Below are 20,846 nucleotides of genomic sequence, written 5' to 3'. Positions count from 1 at the left end.
TTTTGACTTTCACATAATTTACCGTGTTGGCCTGTTAATCTGGTTAATTGCTAATATAGCCTGTTCTCTGTAATCTTATTAGATATAATCTTTATTTAATAAAACTGGAAAAATAAAACTTAAAAAAAGTCTATAATTTTTCAGCCCTTAATATACAGAATTTTTCTTTCATATAATAGCAAATATCCATAAAATAGTATCATTTTCTGCAGATTTAAATACAGTAAAATAAATTGTGCAATTTTACCGTCAAATGCTGTAAAAGGATAAATTATTATTTGTAAAAATTAGGGATATCCGATAATTAGTACGATATTATCGGATATTATTGGCATAAAAATGTAATATCGGTAAATATTGTTCTTCATTTTTTTGCCTATCATGAAAACCAATAAAATAATGCCTGGATTTTGCCACCATTTACCAGCGCGCAAATGATCACATCATCAAACTACGTCATGAAGTGTGTAAACAAGTCATGTGGCTGCAGTAACAAGCTTGCTGTGTCTGACTAACAATATGCCTGTGGATTGAAATTGTTTCCAAGCCCACATATATTGATATCGGTTAATATCGGCATCGGAAATGGAGAGTTGGACAATATCGGCATATTGGTTATTGGAAAAAAAGTTCAATATGGGACATCTCTAGTAAAAATACTTTTCAAAAATGTGGACATTATATACAGTTAAACAATAAACATATACATTAACATTGTGGAGTGAATGTTACTAGCCATTGTTTATAATTGAACAAATTTGGAAAATCTGTAAAATAACAATCGAAGAAATAATTTGGCATTTTTCCATCCTTAACATACATGTAAATTAATGAATTAACATTTGCTACAACAGATTTTTTATGTGAATCTTCTTTACAGTTTTGGCTTTTTTTTTTCTTTAAACAATTAATATGTAAAATTAATCATTTTCTGCAATTTTACTAGTTTTTATTTGCAATTTATAAAAACAGGGAAACTCAGAGTCATGCAGACACCATGAATTTGCTTTTATGTGTTATATATTGTACAGACAGTAGAAAAAATATGACTTCTGGAACAAATAAAGCATGAAGACTAAAAATAGATTAGAAAATTGTATCTTTTTCTCTATGTGTCACATCATTTTGTTTGATATTACTAAAACACAAACATGAAAAGATGTGTTTGTTCGTGAAAAAAGCAGCAGATGGCTGTGAGGATATTATTATGGTGTGTTTTTCTGCAGAAATGTGCTGTCATCTCCCCCAGTGAGACGTCTGTTTGTGGTTTTTGCTGCTGCACCATGCATGGCCTCCTCCCACCTCCTCACTCTGGTTTACATCTGTTTACAAAGGCTTGTCTGCTTTGGTTTCATGTATGACACAGCAACGGCCTCTGGAGGTCCACCATGAAACAAGCCAGCAGACGTTCTGACACTGTCTCACCACGTTCCTGCACAAAGCTCTCATCCGATGTGATACAACCGATCTCCTGGCATTAGATCAAAATCGCAGAAAATTAGACGTCCTTGGTGACCTTCTGCAGAGATGCTTCGCGTATCTCATAGTGCATCACGTTTGTTTGCAGTGATTTGATGTACATGTGAGCTTTGGGAACTGTGAGGCAGGACAAACTTTCAGAGTGGGAACAAAGTGAAATAAGTCAGATTTACTGTCTTACTAAATTTAACTTTAATGGTTAAAACTGACAAAATTTTGTGTCACATGTTTCAAATCATTACGGACTAATTTTAAGTCATTTCGTACAAGTTCTTGTACTCTTTTATGTAATTTTGTAGAAGTCTTTGTTATTTTGAACAAATTTTGAGTAATTTTGAACAGGTTTCGATGAGTTTTGAAAAGGTTTTTGTCATTTGAAGCTACAGCGGAAGCTAGCTAGTCAGCTGTGCACAGAGAAGCCCCTAGTCTACACTCAGTTACTGCAGTGCAGGACAAGTTTTGAGTCTTTTTGGACAAGTTTTGATTAGTTTTGAAAAGTGTTTTGTTATTACAAGCTATAGTAGGAGCTAGCTAGTCAGCTGTGCACAGAGAAGCTTCTAGTCCCCATCAGTTACTGCAGCAGCTCAGACAGCTGTGAGACCAGAAATTAGTTTGAAGAAAGTGAAATAAGGCATTCCAATAGTAGTCAACAGTCAAAACTGACAAAATTTTGTGTCACTTCAGAGACGTTTTGAGTCATTTCTGATGAGTTTTTGTCAGTTTGAACAAATTTTAAGTCATTTTGGACATGTTTTGATTGAAGTTTTTCTCCTTTTAGACTACAGTAGAAACTTACTAGTCTGCAGTTCACGGAAAAATCTCTAGTTCCCATCCAGTTACTGTTTTTAATGAGTTTTTGTCATTTTGGAAAAGTTTTTGCTATTTCAAGCTACAGCAGAAGGTAGCTAGTTGGCTGTGCACAGAGAAGCATCTAGTATCCATTTACTGAAGCAGCTCAGACAGCTGTGAGACCAAATATAGTGAAAAAAGGAGTATTAATGTCAGATTTACCCAAGCTGAAACCAAGTTACTTTCTCTACATGGACTATTCTCATAGTGCATCACATTTATTGGCAAAGATGGGATGTACATGTGAACTTTGGGAACTATGAGGCAGAACAAACCTTCAGAAACCATATATCATCCATCCATTAGCAGCTCTGCAAATGGCAGTGTTTGCTTCTCCACCCACTCTCTCTGTTCAAGTCGTCCCTAATCTTCAGCTCTTCCCTCCATCTCAGTAATGTGATTCTCCCTCCATCTTCCCTGCTTCCTTTATCAGCCTCTGTCTCCTCTTTTATTCCCGCCTCGCCTTTTCCCTCTCTAACCTCCATTCCTGCCCTCAGATACAGCTGGTAATATGTCACTCGGCTGTAATTTTGCCCTTCCAAAGGCCCGTGTAATGATAGGGATCAGAGGATGGCGAAGGTAGAGGTGAGATGAGGTGGGTTAAAGGGACTCTTCTCTGCCCAGGAAGAAAGCCTTTCATGAGCCTTTTTTTGCAATGAGCCTCTGGGGGAGGAGGCCGAAATTACCCCCAAGAGAGAGAAAGGGAGGCTTATCAGGTCATTCTGTACATTTGCTGTTTCGACATTAGATGTAGAAAATGTCTGCTGATGCTTAGTGTTGTGGAGGAGATGTGAAAAGGATTTCTGAATGCAGATACACAAATATACATCGCGCCTAAGCCTTAAAAAAGACCATCAGTTCACCCTCCGAACCACAGCAGGTTTGAAAGACATTTTATCTTGGAAGAATCATCAGATTTTGAACTACTGGATGTGTGACTAACTAAATCAGAGCAAAAAATCACTTTATTTTACATATGATTTAATATTTACCAAAAAAAAAACAAAAACTGTTTACGCCAAACAGATTCTGTAAAAAAAACAAAAAAAGCCCAAAAAAACAACTAAATATTCTGTGGTTTTCTGTGCAACCAAGAAGCTATTATGGACCCACCTGCAACTAACCATCAAATGACAAAAATTCTGCGACTTTTTGGCTGAACTGCAAAACCTTCTCATGCAGTTCCACCAGAAAAATGTTGCAAATCTAAGGTTAAAATCACGAAATTTTACACAAAAAGCACCTTTTTCTACATCTCTTTTTTTTTTTTTTTTTTAAATGCCAAAAATATTCTGTTTGTAGCAAATAGTCTTTGGAAAAAACTTAAAATTACTCCTCACTCCTTGACACAACTGTGAAGCCATAAGTGACTCAGCTACGATCAACAGTGACGTGAAATAAAGTCAGGGATTTTTCGGCTGAACTGCAGGCAGTGTTTACACACAGGAGAGAAGGGAAACGTATTCCATACATCCCATACTTTTTCATACTTACAAATTACTAACTGAAGGCGCAAAATTCTGTAAAAACTAAAAATCTGTGCTGCTTGAAACTAAAATAAGGCCACATGTTTAGCGCCAACGAACAGAAATTAGAGAAAAATTCTGGGATTTATTGACTGAACTGCAGGCAGTGTTTTCTCCTATCTGCTTTGTGTATTCCATAATTTACTTTACTTCAAATCTTTATTATACTTATGAATTATGAATGAAAGTGGCCAAGTTCAGAAAAAAAATAAAATTATGTGCTCCTTGATGCAATAATGAAGCCAAAAAATTTGAATTATGGGATTTTTCGGCTTAACTGCAGGCAGTGTTTAAACGTAGGCTTTCTCATATGTACAAATTCTGAATGTAAGTAGCAAAAAATCCTGAATTCCTTGACAACTGTGGAGCTGTAAGTGACTCAGTTACGACCAACAGTGATGTGAAATAAAATCTGTGATTTTCTGGCTGAACTGCAGGCAGTGTTTAAACAGGGCAGATGGGAGAAGATTGTGAAAAACAAATTCTAAACGTAAATCATAAAATATCTACAGTATGTGAAGTCACTGTTTTATTGGTAATACCTGTACACACTTAGAAAAATGTTTTATATGTTAATTCAATTTTTCCCCTTTTGTGAAATGAACCATACAAAAATAATCAACTTTTGTTCTTGTTTTAACTGATTAATACATTCTGACTGTGTTGAACGGCACAGAAGATATTTCCAGTTCTTTCGACTTCTAGCCATGGTTGTTCCGTTTCCGCAGAGGTGCAGGACTTTATATTGCAGTGAAAAATGAGTCCACAGTGAGGAGAAAACTATTTGGAGATGGAGAATAAAAAAATAACACACTGAGAGTGAATGAGGGAAAACGAGGGTTTCACTAAGTGACCAAATTGATAAAATACCGTTGAAACCGCCTGGTATTTTCTGACATTTAGCAAACTGCCAAACAGTTCAGCTCATCCGGCAGATACGGCAGCTGTGGCAATACGGGTTTGTGCATCCGACAGGCCAGATAAGATTCGCTTGGCCTTCTCTGCAGACCTGTCGGGTAAACACAGACATGGGATGATTTCTGAAAGATGTGGCCTTATGAGTGCCACACCTCATGTTTCTTGCTCCACTGGGCCTCGAGAGTCGGCTCGGTGCATCCGCCGACCTTTTCCCGGAGTCTGGAGCCGCCGAGAACTGCCCCCCGGGGCAAAGTGGAGAAGAGAGGGCAGGAGGAGGCCGGATCGGAGGTGAAGAAATGGAACAAAGTGCAGGACTCCACAGCATTTACACACTTGTCCATAGCAGGAAAAGACAGCGCCGGACGGGGAGTATTTTTAGCTACTAAAATTCAATTATGTGAGAGCGTATCAGGCAGATATAAAATAGGTCAGTGCAATTTCCCATCCTGTTATTTTTTTGCCATTTCTTGCTTTTATTAGATAGCGAGAAACTCGGCTATCAGACGATCCCATTTATTTAAAGGCTTCTTCTGGTTATAGTTAATACTTTCTGAGAAGACTTTACTCTTTGCCTCTCCTCCTTTGCATCTCCAAGAGGCTAAATACAAATAAAATTGTACCCAAAATCCTTCATCTGCTGATCAATAGGTAGTGTGGTTGACAGATGTTCCCTCAACACAACACATGCTGGCTACAGTAGAAGCTAGCTAACTATACGACTGTGCACAGAGAAGCTACTAGTCTCCACTTAGTTACTGCAGCAGCTGAGACACCTGAGAGGCTTTGGAAAGAGTGAAATAAAGTGGTTATTGAAGTTGACTTTGAGAATAAAATTAGATAATTTCTCAGATAATTTGAGTCATCATAGACATCTTTTTTTGTCACTTTAAGCTGAGTAATTTTGGATTAATTGTAGTTCATTTTGGACATATTTTTGTTATTTTGGACAAATTTTACATAATTTTGGACAAATTTTGAGTAATTTTGGATACATTTTGATTAGTTTTGGAGAGGTGTTTGTCATTTCAGGCTACAGTAAAGCTAGCCAGTCAGCTGTGCACAAAGAAGCCTCTAGTCTCCATTCAGTCACTGCTTCAGCTCAGACAGCGGTGAAACGAAAACAAGGGCATTCTAATGTTAGCTTCCTTAACTTGACTTTTATTGTAAAAATCAACAAATTATGAGTTGTTGTGGACATGTTTTTGTAATTCAGAACAAATTTTAAGTAGTTTTTAGACAAATACTATGTAATTGTGGACAAAATTTGACTCATTTAGGCCAGGTTTGTATGAGTTTTGGATATATTTTGGGGGGTTTTAGACAGATTCTTTGACGTTCTGGACACATTATGAGTTCTTTTGGATAGGTTTGGATTAGTTTTGGACAATATTTTTTCATTTCAAGCTACAGCAGAAGCTAGCTGGGCGACAGAGAGTTACGGCAGCAGCTCAGATAGCAGTGAGACCAAAACATAGCCTAAACTAGTAAAATAAGATGTTCTAATGTCAGATTTACCCTAGTTGAAACCAAATTATTTTATTTATATTTTCTGTTTTCTATGAGCAAAGAATTTTAAATGTCAATAACACAGTGATACATGTTCACTTAACTGTAAGAAGCCAAAATTGTGATTACTATTTATTAATTGTGCAACACGACAACTGGTTATTCTTTTTTGCAACGAAATTCTCATTTTCAGTGGAGTTTTTTTTTACTGTTCATTTGGAACCTGCATGACAGCAGATTCACGTCTTGGCAATAAACTTTTCTTCCAAAAACCCTTAAAGGTGAAAATCTGACCAAATTCTATTGCAGATTAATCACAGAAACTGAGCGAATATAGCCTGATGTGTTTGAGTTACTTTGCTTCACTTCACATCTCAACGCCAGCACTGAAACGATACATCATGAAGGGTATATATTAGACTTTTTACTCCCTAAAAATTGGCACCGGCTTCAAAAATCCATCTCTGGAGGCAACTGTTGCCTGGAATTAGATGCAGAAATCAACCAGCAGCGACATCAAGCACTTACGAGGATCCAAACGGACATGAGGTCAGTCCGTTAACACCAAACACGCCGATGAAGGATGCGCATGTATGTCCAAAGGCTTGCAGAGAGCGAAGTTATTTCACTCTGCTGGGGGGGGGGGTGTAAGGCAGCACGAAAATAAAATGCAGATATGCAAACGCATTCATGCAGAAAATCCTTGCCTTTAATCCAATTCCTCACGCTTTATTAAAACAGAGCCAGAGAGATGGAGACCGACAGAAACCAATGACGAAGAGGAGGCTAAGAAACTGAACATGGACAGAAAATGTGCACAAATCTCAGAGGAGAGCGTGATATGGGGGGAGCAAGGAGAGGAAAGGAGAAAAAAAAGCAAATTCTCTGGCGTGTGCTTTCTGTCGCATCCACATTTATGCCAAAGATAAGCAAGATTCACACAGCAGAGAACACAAACAAACAAACAGTGTGTTGTTAGATTTATGGCTCCCCGGGCGACGCTGGGTCATATCAGGCCGAGCTGCCGTCCACCTCCCCCCCATCGCCCTCCACGGCCTTCCATCATCATTTGATCATCTGCTCTGAAAAGGAGAGTGATTTACACGAGTGCATGTGACAGTGCAGAGTGTGTTTTAATTGACTGGTGCTCGTCCTCGGCCGAAATTAATAATAAAGCTAATTATAGAGGGTTAAAGTTCGTCTCCTTCCAAGGACTGGGTGGGTCAGCTGAGGTCTGAGGAAGCAGGAAGTCGACAGATTTCATGCAAACACTCAAATACTGAAGCTAAAAACAAGTGGAAATGTCAAATAAATACCATATTCAGTCATGGTTATTAGTGATATTGAAATTTAGGCTTCTTACATTGTAAAAAAAAAAAAAAAGAAAGCTTTAACATTTTAACTGTAATTTTTTGTTTATTTTTTTTTACAAATCTATGTTTTGGGAAATTATAGCAAATATCCAAGAGGATATCCAGTAATATCACACAAAAATAAAAGTGTTATTTTAGATTTTAATTTATTTAAATCCTTAAACTCATTCCAAAGCTGTAAATAACATCCACATCAAATCTCTGTATTTTTTTATGAATGGTAATTTGTTCCTTTTATAACATTTAAACACGAATTACTCTTTATTTTTCTGTATATAAATCAGCAAAAAATATAATTATTGTATAGATATTTGCCCTTATCCTAGAGAAGAACTGTATAGTGCTAAGTGTATTGCAGACTGACTCCTTAGTTTATTTAATTCTTAAACAGAATTGTCATATTTTGTTACATTACAGATAACATCTAGAAGAATCTCAGAAAAAAGATTAATTTACATGTTAATTATTAAAATCAGGCCCAAACTGTGAACAATGGCCACATATTTTTTACAAATTTGTTCTTTAACAAAAAATATACAATTTTTACTGTATTTAAAAGTGTTGTTCTACAGACATTTTTTGTTATATGAAAAAAAGAAAAACTATACTTAAGGTTGAAATATGCAAAATATTTTTTAAGCATTATTTTCCATGTTATAACATTCAGCCGTAAAATTAAAAGTGCCAATTTACATGGTGATCTTTAAAATCAGGCCAAAAAATGTAAATAATATCCATGTCAAATGTCAGAACTTTTACAAATTTGTTCTTAAGCAATATTTGTATGTAAAATTATGATATTTTTACTGTATTGAAATCAGAAAAAAAACATTTACAGATATTTGCCATTCTTTGAGAGTGAAATTATATATATATTATACACTACCAGTCAAAAGTTTAGACACACCTTCTCATTTAATGGTTTTTCTTTATTTTCATGGCTATTTAAATTGTAGATTCTCAGTGAAGGCATCACAACTATGAATGAACACTTACAGAATTATGTAGTACACAAAAAGAAGTGTGAAATAAGTCAAAACATATTTTATATTTTAGATCCTTCAAAATAGCTACCTTTTGCTTTGATTACTCCACCAAATGTTTGACTGGTAGTGTTTATTTCTGTTAGTTATTGATGGGAATAATTTCTTACTACTTACATATTTTTCACATTTCCATAAAAACTACTGAACCAAAACAAATGGTATTTTTATTATTTATTTATTTATTTTTGCTTTAATCTCTAATGTGTTCTAAGTTTGAAAAGGTATTAAATTCTCTGTAAACACTGAAAATGAACAGAAACACAGATATGAACACAATAATGTGAAATGAATAAATATAAAGCCGATTCCTGTACAACAACCTAAAAAAAAACTTACAGTTCCTAAAGCTGACCTCTTGTTGAACCATTTTTAAGTTGGTTTAATTCCCTCTTCAGGAAATACAAGCAGGCTGGTGTTCGCTATGAATATTTTAATGCCGTTACAAAACACTAAAAGATAAAAATGTGCATTAAAGTGCATAAATTAGCAACTGAACTCACACTGTCACCCAACATCTGGGCTTCTTCTCTCCATCCAACGCTCCTCTACGCATTTCTCTCCATGACAACAGTCTCTTAATCATCTTCCTACATGACTGTTTGATCCACACGTCCGGCGTTTACGCCAGAAAGAAGAAAAGCTGTCGGATCGGTGAAGCAGAGAGGGAGGACAGCACTCTTGAGTCTGTATTCATGGAGGCTACGAACCTACAAACATCCATAGTACTGTACATATGTGGGCTGACATAAACACAGATGCACCGAAGCATGAATTTCTAGCTGCACAGCACAAGTTGCAGACTGTTTTCTAAAAATATAAGTGAGGCGGATGCAGAGGATTCGGTGGTGGAGCTGAGGACACGGCAGGGCTGGCTGCCTCGGGGAGTCAGCAGAAGGTGAGCAGAGATAAGGCTGTGCGATTGTGACTGCATGTCAGAGAGAATCTGCAACAACACAACAGCTCGGCACACTGCTGCGCGCGCACACACACACACACACACACACACACACACACACACACAGACACATACAACACACAAACTTTTATTTATGCAGTTTGCATCACCGGCAGCTAAACTGGGAGTTTAGGCTGCACGACACGTGTGTGCGACAAAGTTGTGCTGCAGCATTTATTAAATTTGTTTCATGCTGTATCTGAAAATGCCGACACGCCAAGACAAGTGCAAAAATATCAAGCGCTTGTATCTAATTACAATTTTTCTGACAGATATTGCAATTTGATTTGTAATATGATCTTGGCAATCAAAATAAAACTAAAAGTAAAATTATATTCCAGACTAAAATAGACGCTAGTTAGTCGGCGTACACAGATAAGACTCTAGTCTCCACTCAGAAAGCTTACTTAACTTGACTGGTCAAAATTTAAAAATTTGGAGACATTCTGGGCAGCTTTTTGTCATTTTGAATCAAAGTTTGTCAATTCAAGCTACAGTAAGGGCTAGCTAGCCAGCTGTACACAGAGAAGCCTCTAGTCTCCACTCAGTCAGCGGTGAGACAAAAATTTGTTTGAAAAGAGTGAAAAAAGGTGCTATAATTTGACCTATCAAAATTAACAAATTCGGAGCCATTTTGAACTCATTGTACATCAGTTTGGACAAATTTTTGGACATTTTCAGTTATTTGGAATATTAGATTAGTCTTGCGTAAATCTTTGTCATTTCAGGCTATAGCACAAGCTAGCTAGTCCTAGAACTACTAAACAATGTTCTCTTGTAGATTAGATCCACAGCACCTCCTAGAGGCAAAATGAGAAGAAATAAAATTGTACCCAACATGCCTCACTTGAAGAACATCTTATCAATAAATACTACAATTTACTAACGTTCCTCAAATGCCTCACATGCAGGCTACAGTATAAGCTTGCTAGTCGGCAACAGAGAAGCATCTAGTCTCCACTCAGTTACTGCAGCTCAGACAGCTAAGAGACCCAAAAAAAGATTCAAAAGTGTAAAATTAGGCATTCTTATATCAGAGTTACTTAATTTGACTTGTCAAAAATCGACTAATTCTGATTCTAAATTGGAGTCATTTTGTCTTTTCAGACACATTTCGAGTCATTTTGGGTCAATTTTAGGTAATTTCTGACATGTTTATGTTATTTTAGACAAGTTTTGATTAGTTCTAGACAAATTTTTGTGATTTCAGACTATGATAGAGCCAGCTAGTTGGCTGTGCACAGAGAACCCTCTAGTCTCCACTCAGTTTGACTAATTTCAGGCAATTTAGGATTTTTTCTTTGCCATTTTGGACACATTATAAAATAATTTTTGACAGGTTTGTAATTAGTATGGGGCACATTATTGTCATTTTAGGCCACAGTAGAATCTAGCTACTCTCAAAAAAAACTTCTAGTCTCCACTCAGTTACTGCAGCAGCTTTTTTTGCATCCAAATCTTTAGAGTTGGTCCAAATTGCAACTTCTGGGCTCCAGATATTCGGTCCAATTAAAGATGATGTGTATTCCTAGTATTCATATCTCAAAATTGATATTTGGATACCACCACAATGACGGAATATTTGGATATTCGGATATTCAGGTCCAGCCCTACAAATCTTCCTTTCAGTGTTTCTCATGTTCTCCAGACCAACTCATCGCTGCATATATACAAACTACACACCAGTTTGTGCTTGAACTGGCTTTTTAGATGATTTTAAATGTCTATATTTGTTTTTGTAACAGGCGTATGTGGGCTTATTGTTAGCCTGCACGCTTTGCTTGTGTATTTTAATTGCTTTGTGTGCATCCTTTTGTCAAGGCAGGAGAAAGAGCAACAGACAAAGTGTGAAAGTTAACGAAGAGGCTGATTTCCCTGCAGCAGCAGAGTCCTGAATGAGAGCAGAATGACAAAACGTCCGAGTCGACTCCAGCCGCCTCACTACCAGGAACACAACCATCAAACACCACCAGCACTTAATTAGCTTCTCACTCGCCGACTTCACTCAGCGCCGCTGCACTTGCATGTTTGTGTGTTTGTGTGTCCTCAGCCAGAGGCTCTGTCTGAACACATTTCAGCAAATAGAATCCAATTTGTTTAACTTCTATTGAGTGCAAGTGCAGGAGATTGGCACAGGGAGGCTGGTGACAGTGTGCTGTGAACAATGTGTGGGATTCTGTTAATCTGCGTGACCCTATTGTATGAGACACTGCAGCAGCAGAGTGCTTCATCCAATGTTCTGCACTTGTATCTTGTTTTGCAAACAAACAAAGTGGTCAGCGTACCTGTGCTGCTCGGCATCTTGCCATTGCTGATCTGCTTGAGTCTCTTCTGGTGGGATTTGCCGTTGTAGTGGATCTGGGCTTGAGCGGCTGAGTTGAGCTGGATGTTGCAGACCTCACACAGAGTGTAGCTCCGCTGCTTCCGCTCCCGTTTGGGTTTGTACAGTGCAGAATGCAGAGCTCCCCCTGCTGGCTGCTCCTCTGGTACTGCAGTCTCGTCCTGGGCGTCGCAGCAACCGTCGCTGTCCATCTGCACCCCGGCACCGGCACCGACGCCTCTCCGGTCCGGATCGGCGTTCAGCAGAGATGATGGGCTGAACGGACGTTTCATACCTGTGACAGAAGAAGAAGAGGACAGGAGGGTGAGGGTGGTGAATGCAAACGCATGAACGGCATACAAGCTGCATGATTTAGGAAAAACTGGCAAACTGACATTAAAAACAATGGAATTTTCAACACGCGGTATGTTATTTGACAAGAATTAATCATCCTGGAATGATTGAGCTGATTGTGGGGAATGTGTCTTCTTCAAAAATAAAAATAAAAAATAAAAAAAAATTGCAGAAAGAAGCTGGCAAAGACATCCAAAACTGTTTTTTGCTTTGGATGGCATTCAGATATGACTTCATCATACAGAGCTTTGTGCTTCTGATTCTAAACAACAGTCACTGGATGTTTTAAACAAATTAGTTGCGTTTCCTCGTGTGGTGGCAACAACAACGAGATGTTGTCCACAGAGCAGGTGTTTTTAGTCAACATCTGTAGCCAAAATATGTCCTAACAACTGACATTATGTTTCTTTGAGCAACTAAATCTTTCTTTTCTCTCCTTTTCGTCACTCATTTTGTTGTGTGCAATTTATAGATGTTCCCCAAATGCAAATGCTAGCTAGTCAGATGTCCACGTGCAGCAGCTCAGACAACCGGGACATAATTTTGTTAAAGTTTCAAAACATTTTGGACAATGTGTAAGTTATTTTTGAAAACATTCTGAGACACTTTAGACATTTTTTGTCATTTTGCAGAATTTTTGATGAGATTTCAAGATATTTTGGATGAATTTCAAGTCATTGTGGACATTTTTAGTCATTTTGGAGAAGCATGTATTAATTTGGACACATTTTTGTCATTTTAGGGTACAGAAGAAGCTAGCTAGTTGGGTGTGGACAGAGAAGCTTCTAGTCTCCACTGAGTTACTGCAGCAGCTCAGACAGCTGTGAGACAAAAAATTGTTTGAAAAGAGTGAAATAAGATGTTCTATGTCAGAATTACACAAGCTGAAACCTTTTACCTACATGGGCTCCTTTTTATGAGCACAGTATTTTGAATGCTGATATCACAGTTGACCATGCTTATTTAACTGTGAGAAGCCTAAATAGTGATTAATTGCAGCCCTGCAGCTGTGTTGCTTTTTTGCAACCAAATCTTCCTTTACAGTGTTTCTCTCCTTTCCCTGTTCATTCTGCTGTGCAAATTTGGAGTCTGCTTGTCAACAAATGAAACAAAGTGTTCCTAAGAACCTTTAAATCTGAGTAAATTATGTTCTTTAAACAGTCTCCTCTTGTAGATTAGTCGTAGAAAATGAGTTTTCATCTCAAGCAGCAGAACAAATGGTAATGTGTTTGAGTTCATTTGACTTACTTTACATCACAATGTCAATGCTGAAACAATATATTGTACAGCTCTACAAGCTACAGAACATGCATAAGGTCATTTAATCCACACTAGGCTCATTATTTTTCTGACAGAACATGTGACTGATGCTCCCTGTGTTTCTGAGGAAGCTCAGTGTTAACAGTATACGAGAGAATGCGACTGTACATCCAATCCTGTGCAGGCCGGTATCATTTTCCCTGCCTGGCCTGCTCTGGATCCCCCAGCGTACAAAGCTGCCCTCTGTTAGAACCTGAGCTGCTGCTGCTGCTGCAAAAAAATACCCCCGATTCCTAAAGCTTTGTAGAGGAGTGTGAGGAATCTGACCCCACTCATGTCCGGTGTAAGTCACGCTTGTCAGCGCCCTCCAAACACACTGACACCTGCTCTGTTTGCACACATTCATAAAGACATTAAGGAAACGGAACGGAGCAACGCATGCACTGTGAAGCCCAGGCGGCGGCAGTGGTCGCGGGGTGCAACCAGGCACCACTTGGGGGAGACAGAGGGCTGCTGAGTGGCTCTCGATGGACCAGCGAGGCCCTTCTGTCAAGCTGTTTCACTCGTGATGAGTCTGTGCAGCCCTGCAAGCCAAAATGCTGCAGCAGCCTCAGCGGAGGAGCTGCTGGATCCGACAGGCAGACCGAAAACAACTGCACTGCTTATAGAGCAACTTCGACAAGGTTTGCTGACGACGAGGTTCAAATTTAAAGGGCAGAATTACGGACACGGAAATGTTCGACAATAATGCGGGCTTTTAAGCTACAACGCTACAACTGTGATTGTGCAAAATGAGGAAAACCACAAAACGGCGATCAGACTAGAGGAAGAAGAAGAGTCATTCCCTGGGCGGACAGTCAGAGTGAAGAGATGTTTGTTTCAAATGCAGCTACTGTCTCCATAAATAAATAAAAAGGCAGGTCTGCCGCAGCTCTGTGACGGATTGAGACATCACCGTTTGGAAAAAAAAAAAAGTCCCTGAAATACACCCAGCTGTGCATTTTTGCTGCCGGCTTTTTGCCTCCGCCTTGAGTTATTTACGCAAACACCCAAACCGCTCACACACACACACACACACACACACACACACACACACACACACACACACACACACACACACACACACACACACACACACACACACACACACACACACACACACACACACACACACACACACACACACACACACACACACACACACACACACACACACACACACTCGATGCTCAAAAACACATTAGAGCGAGCAGCCTCCATGAAAGCTGCTATTCACGTTGCCAATCTGGGAGCACTCAAGAGGCTCCATCAGATGTTTTCTCAAAAGCTCTGAGAAACGCTGCTCTCTGGCACAGAATGAAAAAAACCCTCTGTGGTCCTGAACCTCCTCGCGCTGCTGCCCAGCAGCTCAGCGAGCCGCCCCAAATTAGCATGGTTGTAAAAACACAGCCCTCAATGAAGACCTACGCAACACGATATACACATTACAAGCCTCCATCACAGCCCCGCTTCTTTAAAGGACATGAGGCCGTTCCAGCAGAAGGTCCCGGAGGTTTCTCGGATTTTCGAAGAGTTGAAAAGCAGGAGGTCGGGCAAAAAAAAAAAAAAGTGAATCTTGACCTTAGGCTTGCCATTTTATCACACAGTTTGGCCTCATGCAGATCACTGGAGCAGAAGTATGACCGTTACCATAGAGACGAGACAAAATCAAGCAAGCTTTGGATGCTAAAGGTGACTTTTGTTTTGATGCAGTTTGATGTAAATAACACGAACCTCAGAGCTTCACTGCATATGTATGCAGCAGGACAGAAAAACAGGGCAAAGTTCAGAATTTTTTTTTTTTTTTTAACAATTTGCATTTTGAGTGCTTGAGTCCTGATGTTAGAGTTATAGAAAATCTTTTATAGGGACATGATATTCTCAATTTAACTGCAAGTAAAATGCACATTTGTTTAAAGTGCTTTAATTAGTCGATTAAGTGAGAGAAGCGTCGTTTTAAGTTCTATGTGCATGTTATAAAGAAGGGATTTTGGGTTCATGTACACTGATTTCAACCAGTTTTTTCAAAATATCAGTTCTTTTGTGCTGTAGACTCCTGTATATGGAAGGTCCGGTCACTGGTGGATCAGTACTCCTGGATAAAACTATACCATGAAGAATCTGAGAAAAGGTTGTTGGAAAGCATCAGTCAGGGGATGACGCAAGAACATTTCCAAGTTACGAGTATCTCTTGGAGTCCAGTTAAATCCATCATTAAGAAATGGAAGGAATATGGAACGAGTAAATCTGACTAGAGCAGGACGTCCTCAAAAACGGAGACACCGAGCAAGAAAGAGACTAGTGAGGGAGGCCACCAAGACACCTATGATTCCTCTGAAGGAATTCCAAGCTTCAGCAGCTGAGATGGGAGAGACTGTTCATACAACAACTGTTGTCTGTTCTTCACCAGTCAAAGCTTTGTGGGAGACAAAGAGAAAGACTGATGGAAAAAGCTCATATTAAATCTGGACCAGAGTTCACCAGAAGACATGTGGAGACTCTGAAGTCAACTGGAAGAAGGTTCTTTGATCTGAGGAGACCAAAATGGAGCTTTGTAGCAGTTGCAGTTGATGCTATGTTTGTTGGACACCAAACAGTGGCCATCATCAAAAACACACCATCCCCACTGTGAAGCATGGTGGTGGCAACATCATGATGTTTCTCAGCAGCAGGTCCTGGAAGGCTTGTAAAGGTGGAGGGTAAAATTTTGGTCTGTGACACCAAAATGTACCTTTTTGGCTATCAGACTAGACACTAAGTTTTGAGGGCCCACTGTAAAGCATGGTGGAGGCAGCATCATAATGTGAAGCATGGGGGAGGCAGCATCATGATGTGAAGCATGGTGGAGGCAGCATCATGATGTGAAGCATGGTGGAGGCAGCATCATGATGTGAAGCATGGTGGTGGCAGCATCATGATGTGAAGCCTGGTGGTGGCAGCATCATGATGTGAAGCATGGTGGTGGCAGCATCATGATGTGAAGCATGGTGGTGGCAGCATCATGATGTGAAGCATGGTGGAGGCAGCATCATGATGTGAAGCATGGGGGAGGCAGCATCATGATGTGAAGCATGGTGGAGGCAGCATCATGATGTGAAGCATGGGGGAGGCAGCATCATGATGTGAAGCATGGTGGAGGCAGCATCATGATGTGAAGCATGGGGGAGGCAGCATCATGATGTGGGGATGTTTCTTGGCATTAGGCCCTTGAAGGTTTGTAGAGTGAAATGTTTAAAAAATAAATGCAGCAATGTCTAGACAAATCCTGTAAATATTTACACCAATAAGCCACAACTTTAAAAACATCTGCGTAACATTGTGTCGGTCAAATGGTGAGTTAGAAATGAAAGTAAACGAGTGAGTATAATGCTCCACATGGGGCACAAATCCTCTTCTCCTGGGTAAAGGTTTGGTTTCTCCCTCCATCCTCCCCTCTGACTTGCTTATAGTGGCTCTTTACAGTGATATGTGTGACGATGCATTTATTTCGGAAAAAAATTCCATTTATTTCAAAACATAAATGCAGTTTAGTTTTACAGGAACATGGTTTTATGGAGAAAGGTTTGATCAGTCCTGAAAAGACGTGCTGTGAACTCTGAGAATAAGTGTGTAGATTCTCAAGGGAGAAGCACAAACAGCAGCTTTTATACTGAAGAGAGAGTCAGGGACTTATTTTAATTGGACAGTATGCATCATTTGTAAGTTTAACACTGTGATGAATTTATATAAGAAATGCTAATTTCCATTTTCTAAAGACAAGAAGCCGTCTAGGGATGTAAACATATCTTCTTAGATATACCTCAACCTTTCCTTCTGACCCCTTTCCTTAGAACCTCAAGCAGCCTCAACACAAACATGCTGAGATAGTTTCCTCAAGAACAAAGATGCACAAATGAAAACAGATAAATGATAACCTAAGGGCTCACAATTCAGTTTCTTGTCAAAGTCTCGACACTGATCCGTTAAAATCAGACAGGACAACAACAAAATGCAGCAATTTTTCTGTCCTCTCAGTCTTCTCTTTTCCAACATCACAATCAACAAAATCCAACATATATTCCAACATAACAATCCTCCATTGTTGTGTTTCCTACATAGAACTGAAGTTATGTCCATAAACTACTGCTTGTCACTTCTTTTGGTGCATTTGGAGTCAACACTGGATCCCAATTTGTAATGGAAACAGAACCCCAGTAACACTTGAAATGTTGTGGCTGATCATCATTAACATGTTCTTATGATGGTTTTTTTGCCTTTAATCTAGAACTGGTGCTGGATGTTTTCAACCAGAGACAGAATTGGACGCTAAATGTGATGTTTTTTCCGGGTGTCTCTTACTTTACTATCAATGTTCTGGACACGACAAGCTGCTGGACGGAGGCTCACCAGGACCAAAAAGCTCTGTATAACTTCCACCTGTGGACATGTTTGTACCGAACGCCCTGCAGAGACTTTCAAGGCCCGTCCAGCTCAAGGTGAAGCTGTGTCTGCACACTGAGATCTATCTGGATGGGAGATTGTCAGGGGGTAACCCTGGGGGAGGCAGGGAGGGGGAGGGTGGCCGGCTCTGCCAGCCTTGCCATGTCCGCTGTTTCCGCTGTCGGCTGCACCCCCTCCTCCCTTCTGGGTACATGGGAACCATCAATCACCGCTGAGATCTCGCTGAAAGAGCCGGGCTCGCTCAGCATAGCAGCCCGGCAATAAAAACTCTATTTATGATCTTACGTCTGCTGCCCGCTGATCCTGAAATACTCTCGCACTTTCCCCCAGCTTAAACCAGCTCTAACCACCGGCCCACCCACCCGTCCAGAACAGCGCCGTGGCCTCGGCCAGCTTGGGAGGGGGAGGCGTCGCTTCTTCCTGGCCTCCAGATGGACCAGAGCAAACACTGCAGGCATGTTAGCAGCTCTTAAATCACCCTGATGAGAGGGGGGACACCAGCAGCAAGCCAGTAATGGGAGGCCACATGACCACAACCAATACAAGCTGTCAGAACACACAAGTGCAGAAACATAAGCTGCAAACTAATATTACATCCCTCCATCCTCCATCACAAGAGGCAGTCCTAACACTCAAATAAAACAGGCTTTTAATATGTAGAGAGGGTCTCAAACATTGCTCATATTTTGCAAGAGAAAAACAGGTTCTATGTCGAGCCAGAAAAGTGGATTTTGACCTTCTGTTTGCCATTTCGTGACACAATTTGGCCTCAGGTGGATCACAAAGGCATAAGCATGACTATACAGACGAGTCTGGCACAGAGCTGACACAATCTCCTCACTGAAAAATGCCAAGCTTAGACACTAAATGTGACTTGTTTTTATGCAATTTTATTCACTGCATAGGTATGTGGGTCAAAGTTCAGCTAGGAAAGCATTTGTAGCTGCTTTTCCATTTGCATTTTGAGTGTGACTCCTCTTGTTATATAAAGTGTATTAAAAAGTATTCACCCCTGTGCAAGTTTTCACCTTTTTTTTGCGTTACAAGGCTGAATCATGAATCAGAAAAGATTCTTACATGTCACAGTGAAATCAGATTTCTACAAAGTAATGTCAGATAACTAAAAATATACAATAAGTGATTGCTAAAGTATTCACTCCCTTTAATCTGACTTAATTCAACACAGGTGCAGCCAGTTTGTGCTAGAAGTCCCACAGTCAGTGAAGTAAAGATGATCTGAGGTCAGTGAATGTGTCTGAGCTTTGAATGAGATTTTTAGCAGTTGAAGTTGATGCTCTGTGTGTTGGACCCCAAACAGTGCACATCATCAAAAACACACCATCCCCACTGTGAAGCACGGTGGTGGCAGCATCACGATGTTTCTCACCAGTAAGTCCTGGAAGGCTTGCAAAGGTGGAGGGTAAAATTAATGCAGCAAAGTCTCGAGAAACAGTGGAGGACAACCTGATGCAGTCTGAAGAGAACTGAGACTTGGAGAAGATTTGTTTTCCATCAAGACAATGAGCCGAATCAAACAGCCAAAGCTCCACAGAAATGGTTTAAAGACAACAAGGTGAAAGTTCTGGAGGCCGAGTCAGAGTCCAGACCTCAATCTAACAGAGAATTTCACTTATAATTCCTGCAGTCAAAGGTCCTTCTAATAAATACTGATTTAAAGGAGGTGACTACTTATGCAATCACTTATTTTGGTTTTAACTATTATTTTGTAGAAATATGCTGTCATGAAAGAGTTTTCTTTTGCTAAACCAAATTAAATTGACCATGCTGCAATGTTGAAATGCAATAAAACAGGAAAACTACAACTTTTTATAGACGCTGTAGCCGTTTGAAAACTATCCTATAGAGATATCAAACCGTCAGTATATATTTGTTTTACTTAAGCAGTTTTAATTAAGTTGTGCCAGTTAGTCCACACATCCAGTACAAACTGTCATCAGATGCATGTGTTTGGTTACAAGCACAAACAAGGGGTTCTCAGATTCTGCAAACAGCAAGGAAGAAACTCAGCAAACATGCAGATGCCAACTCAAGTAAATAAAGCACATCCTCCACTGACCTCAGGAATATAAACAAACACGACTGACAAGAAAAATTAATCCAATCAAGCCAAAGAGCGTCGTGCATTCTCTGCCTAAGAGGAGACGCATGCATAAAATAACAGGTAGCACCAGAAGGCAAAGATTTCTGACTGAATGTCAATAGTTAGCATTCCTCTCCACAAAGCTACCCTGACAGCGTGGACTGGAAGCAATATGACTGCAGGCGAGGATGATCCGTTAGTCTGCCTGATGGGTTTCATACGGACGAGGATCAAAATCCTCCTGACAGTCAAGCAGAGCTCAGGGCTTTTACGACATCAGGTCAGAGAACATGCAAAGAGAGCGAGAGAGCACAGCGAACAAAGGCTCTCATATAATTGGCTTCATCAAAGTATCATTACTGCCATCACGGCTGCATTGTCATTACTGCAACTGCAGAGCAGCCTGAGGTCTTTGAAAACTCCGTGTCTTTGTGTCCAGTGCATCAGTGTTGATTATGTAAAAGTCCAGGCTTCGGTTCTCTAAGTTCTCTCTGAGTGTAATTATATAGGAATCAGTGCGGCGCTAATTGGAAAAGAAGCCTCAACTGTTGTGCTGCTGGTTCAGGAGCCGAAAAGGTAGGACAGAGTGTCTGCAGCTCCCCTTCGCAGAGTAAATAAAGAGCAGTGGCACATAAATTGATGTGTTTTCTCTAATCTGTGTTTGCAGCAGTGTGCAGGGA

At 39.9% G+C, this 20,846-nt stretch overlaps 1 protein-coding gene across 1 annotated transcript in view; it reads right to left on the bottom strand.

Moving 5' to 3' along the window:
- Positions 1 to 20,846, bottom strand: part of znf385c (zinc finger protein 385C) — a 198,524-nt gene that overhangs the window by 120,982 nt on the left and 56,696 nt on the right. The window contains exon 2 of the mRNA XM_055005249.1: positions 11,938 to 12,267. Within this exon, the coding sequence (XP_054861224.1) occupies positions 11,938 to 12,265 (328 nt within the window). The 5' untranslated portion in view covers positions 12,266 to 12,267. The remainder of the gene's footprint in view (positions 1 to 11,937; positions 12,268 to 20,846) is intronic.

The sequence above is a fragment of the Amphiprion ocellaris genome, chromosome 19, assembly GCF_022539595.1.
Source record: "Amphiprion ocellaris isolate individual 3 ecotype Okinawa chromosome 19, ASM2253959v1, whole genome shotgun sequence".
NCBI classification, from domain to species: Eukaryota; Metazoa; Chordata; class Actinopteri; family Pomacentridae; genus Amphiprion; species Amphiprion ocellaris.
This window is presented reverse-complemented; position numbering and strand designations above follow the sequence as displayed.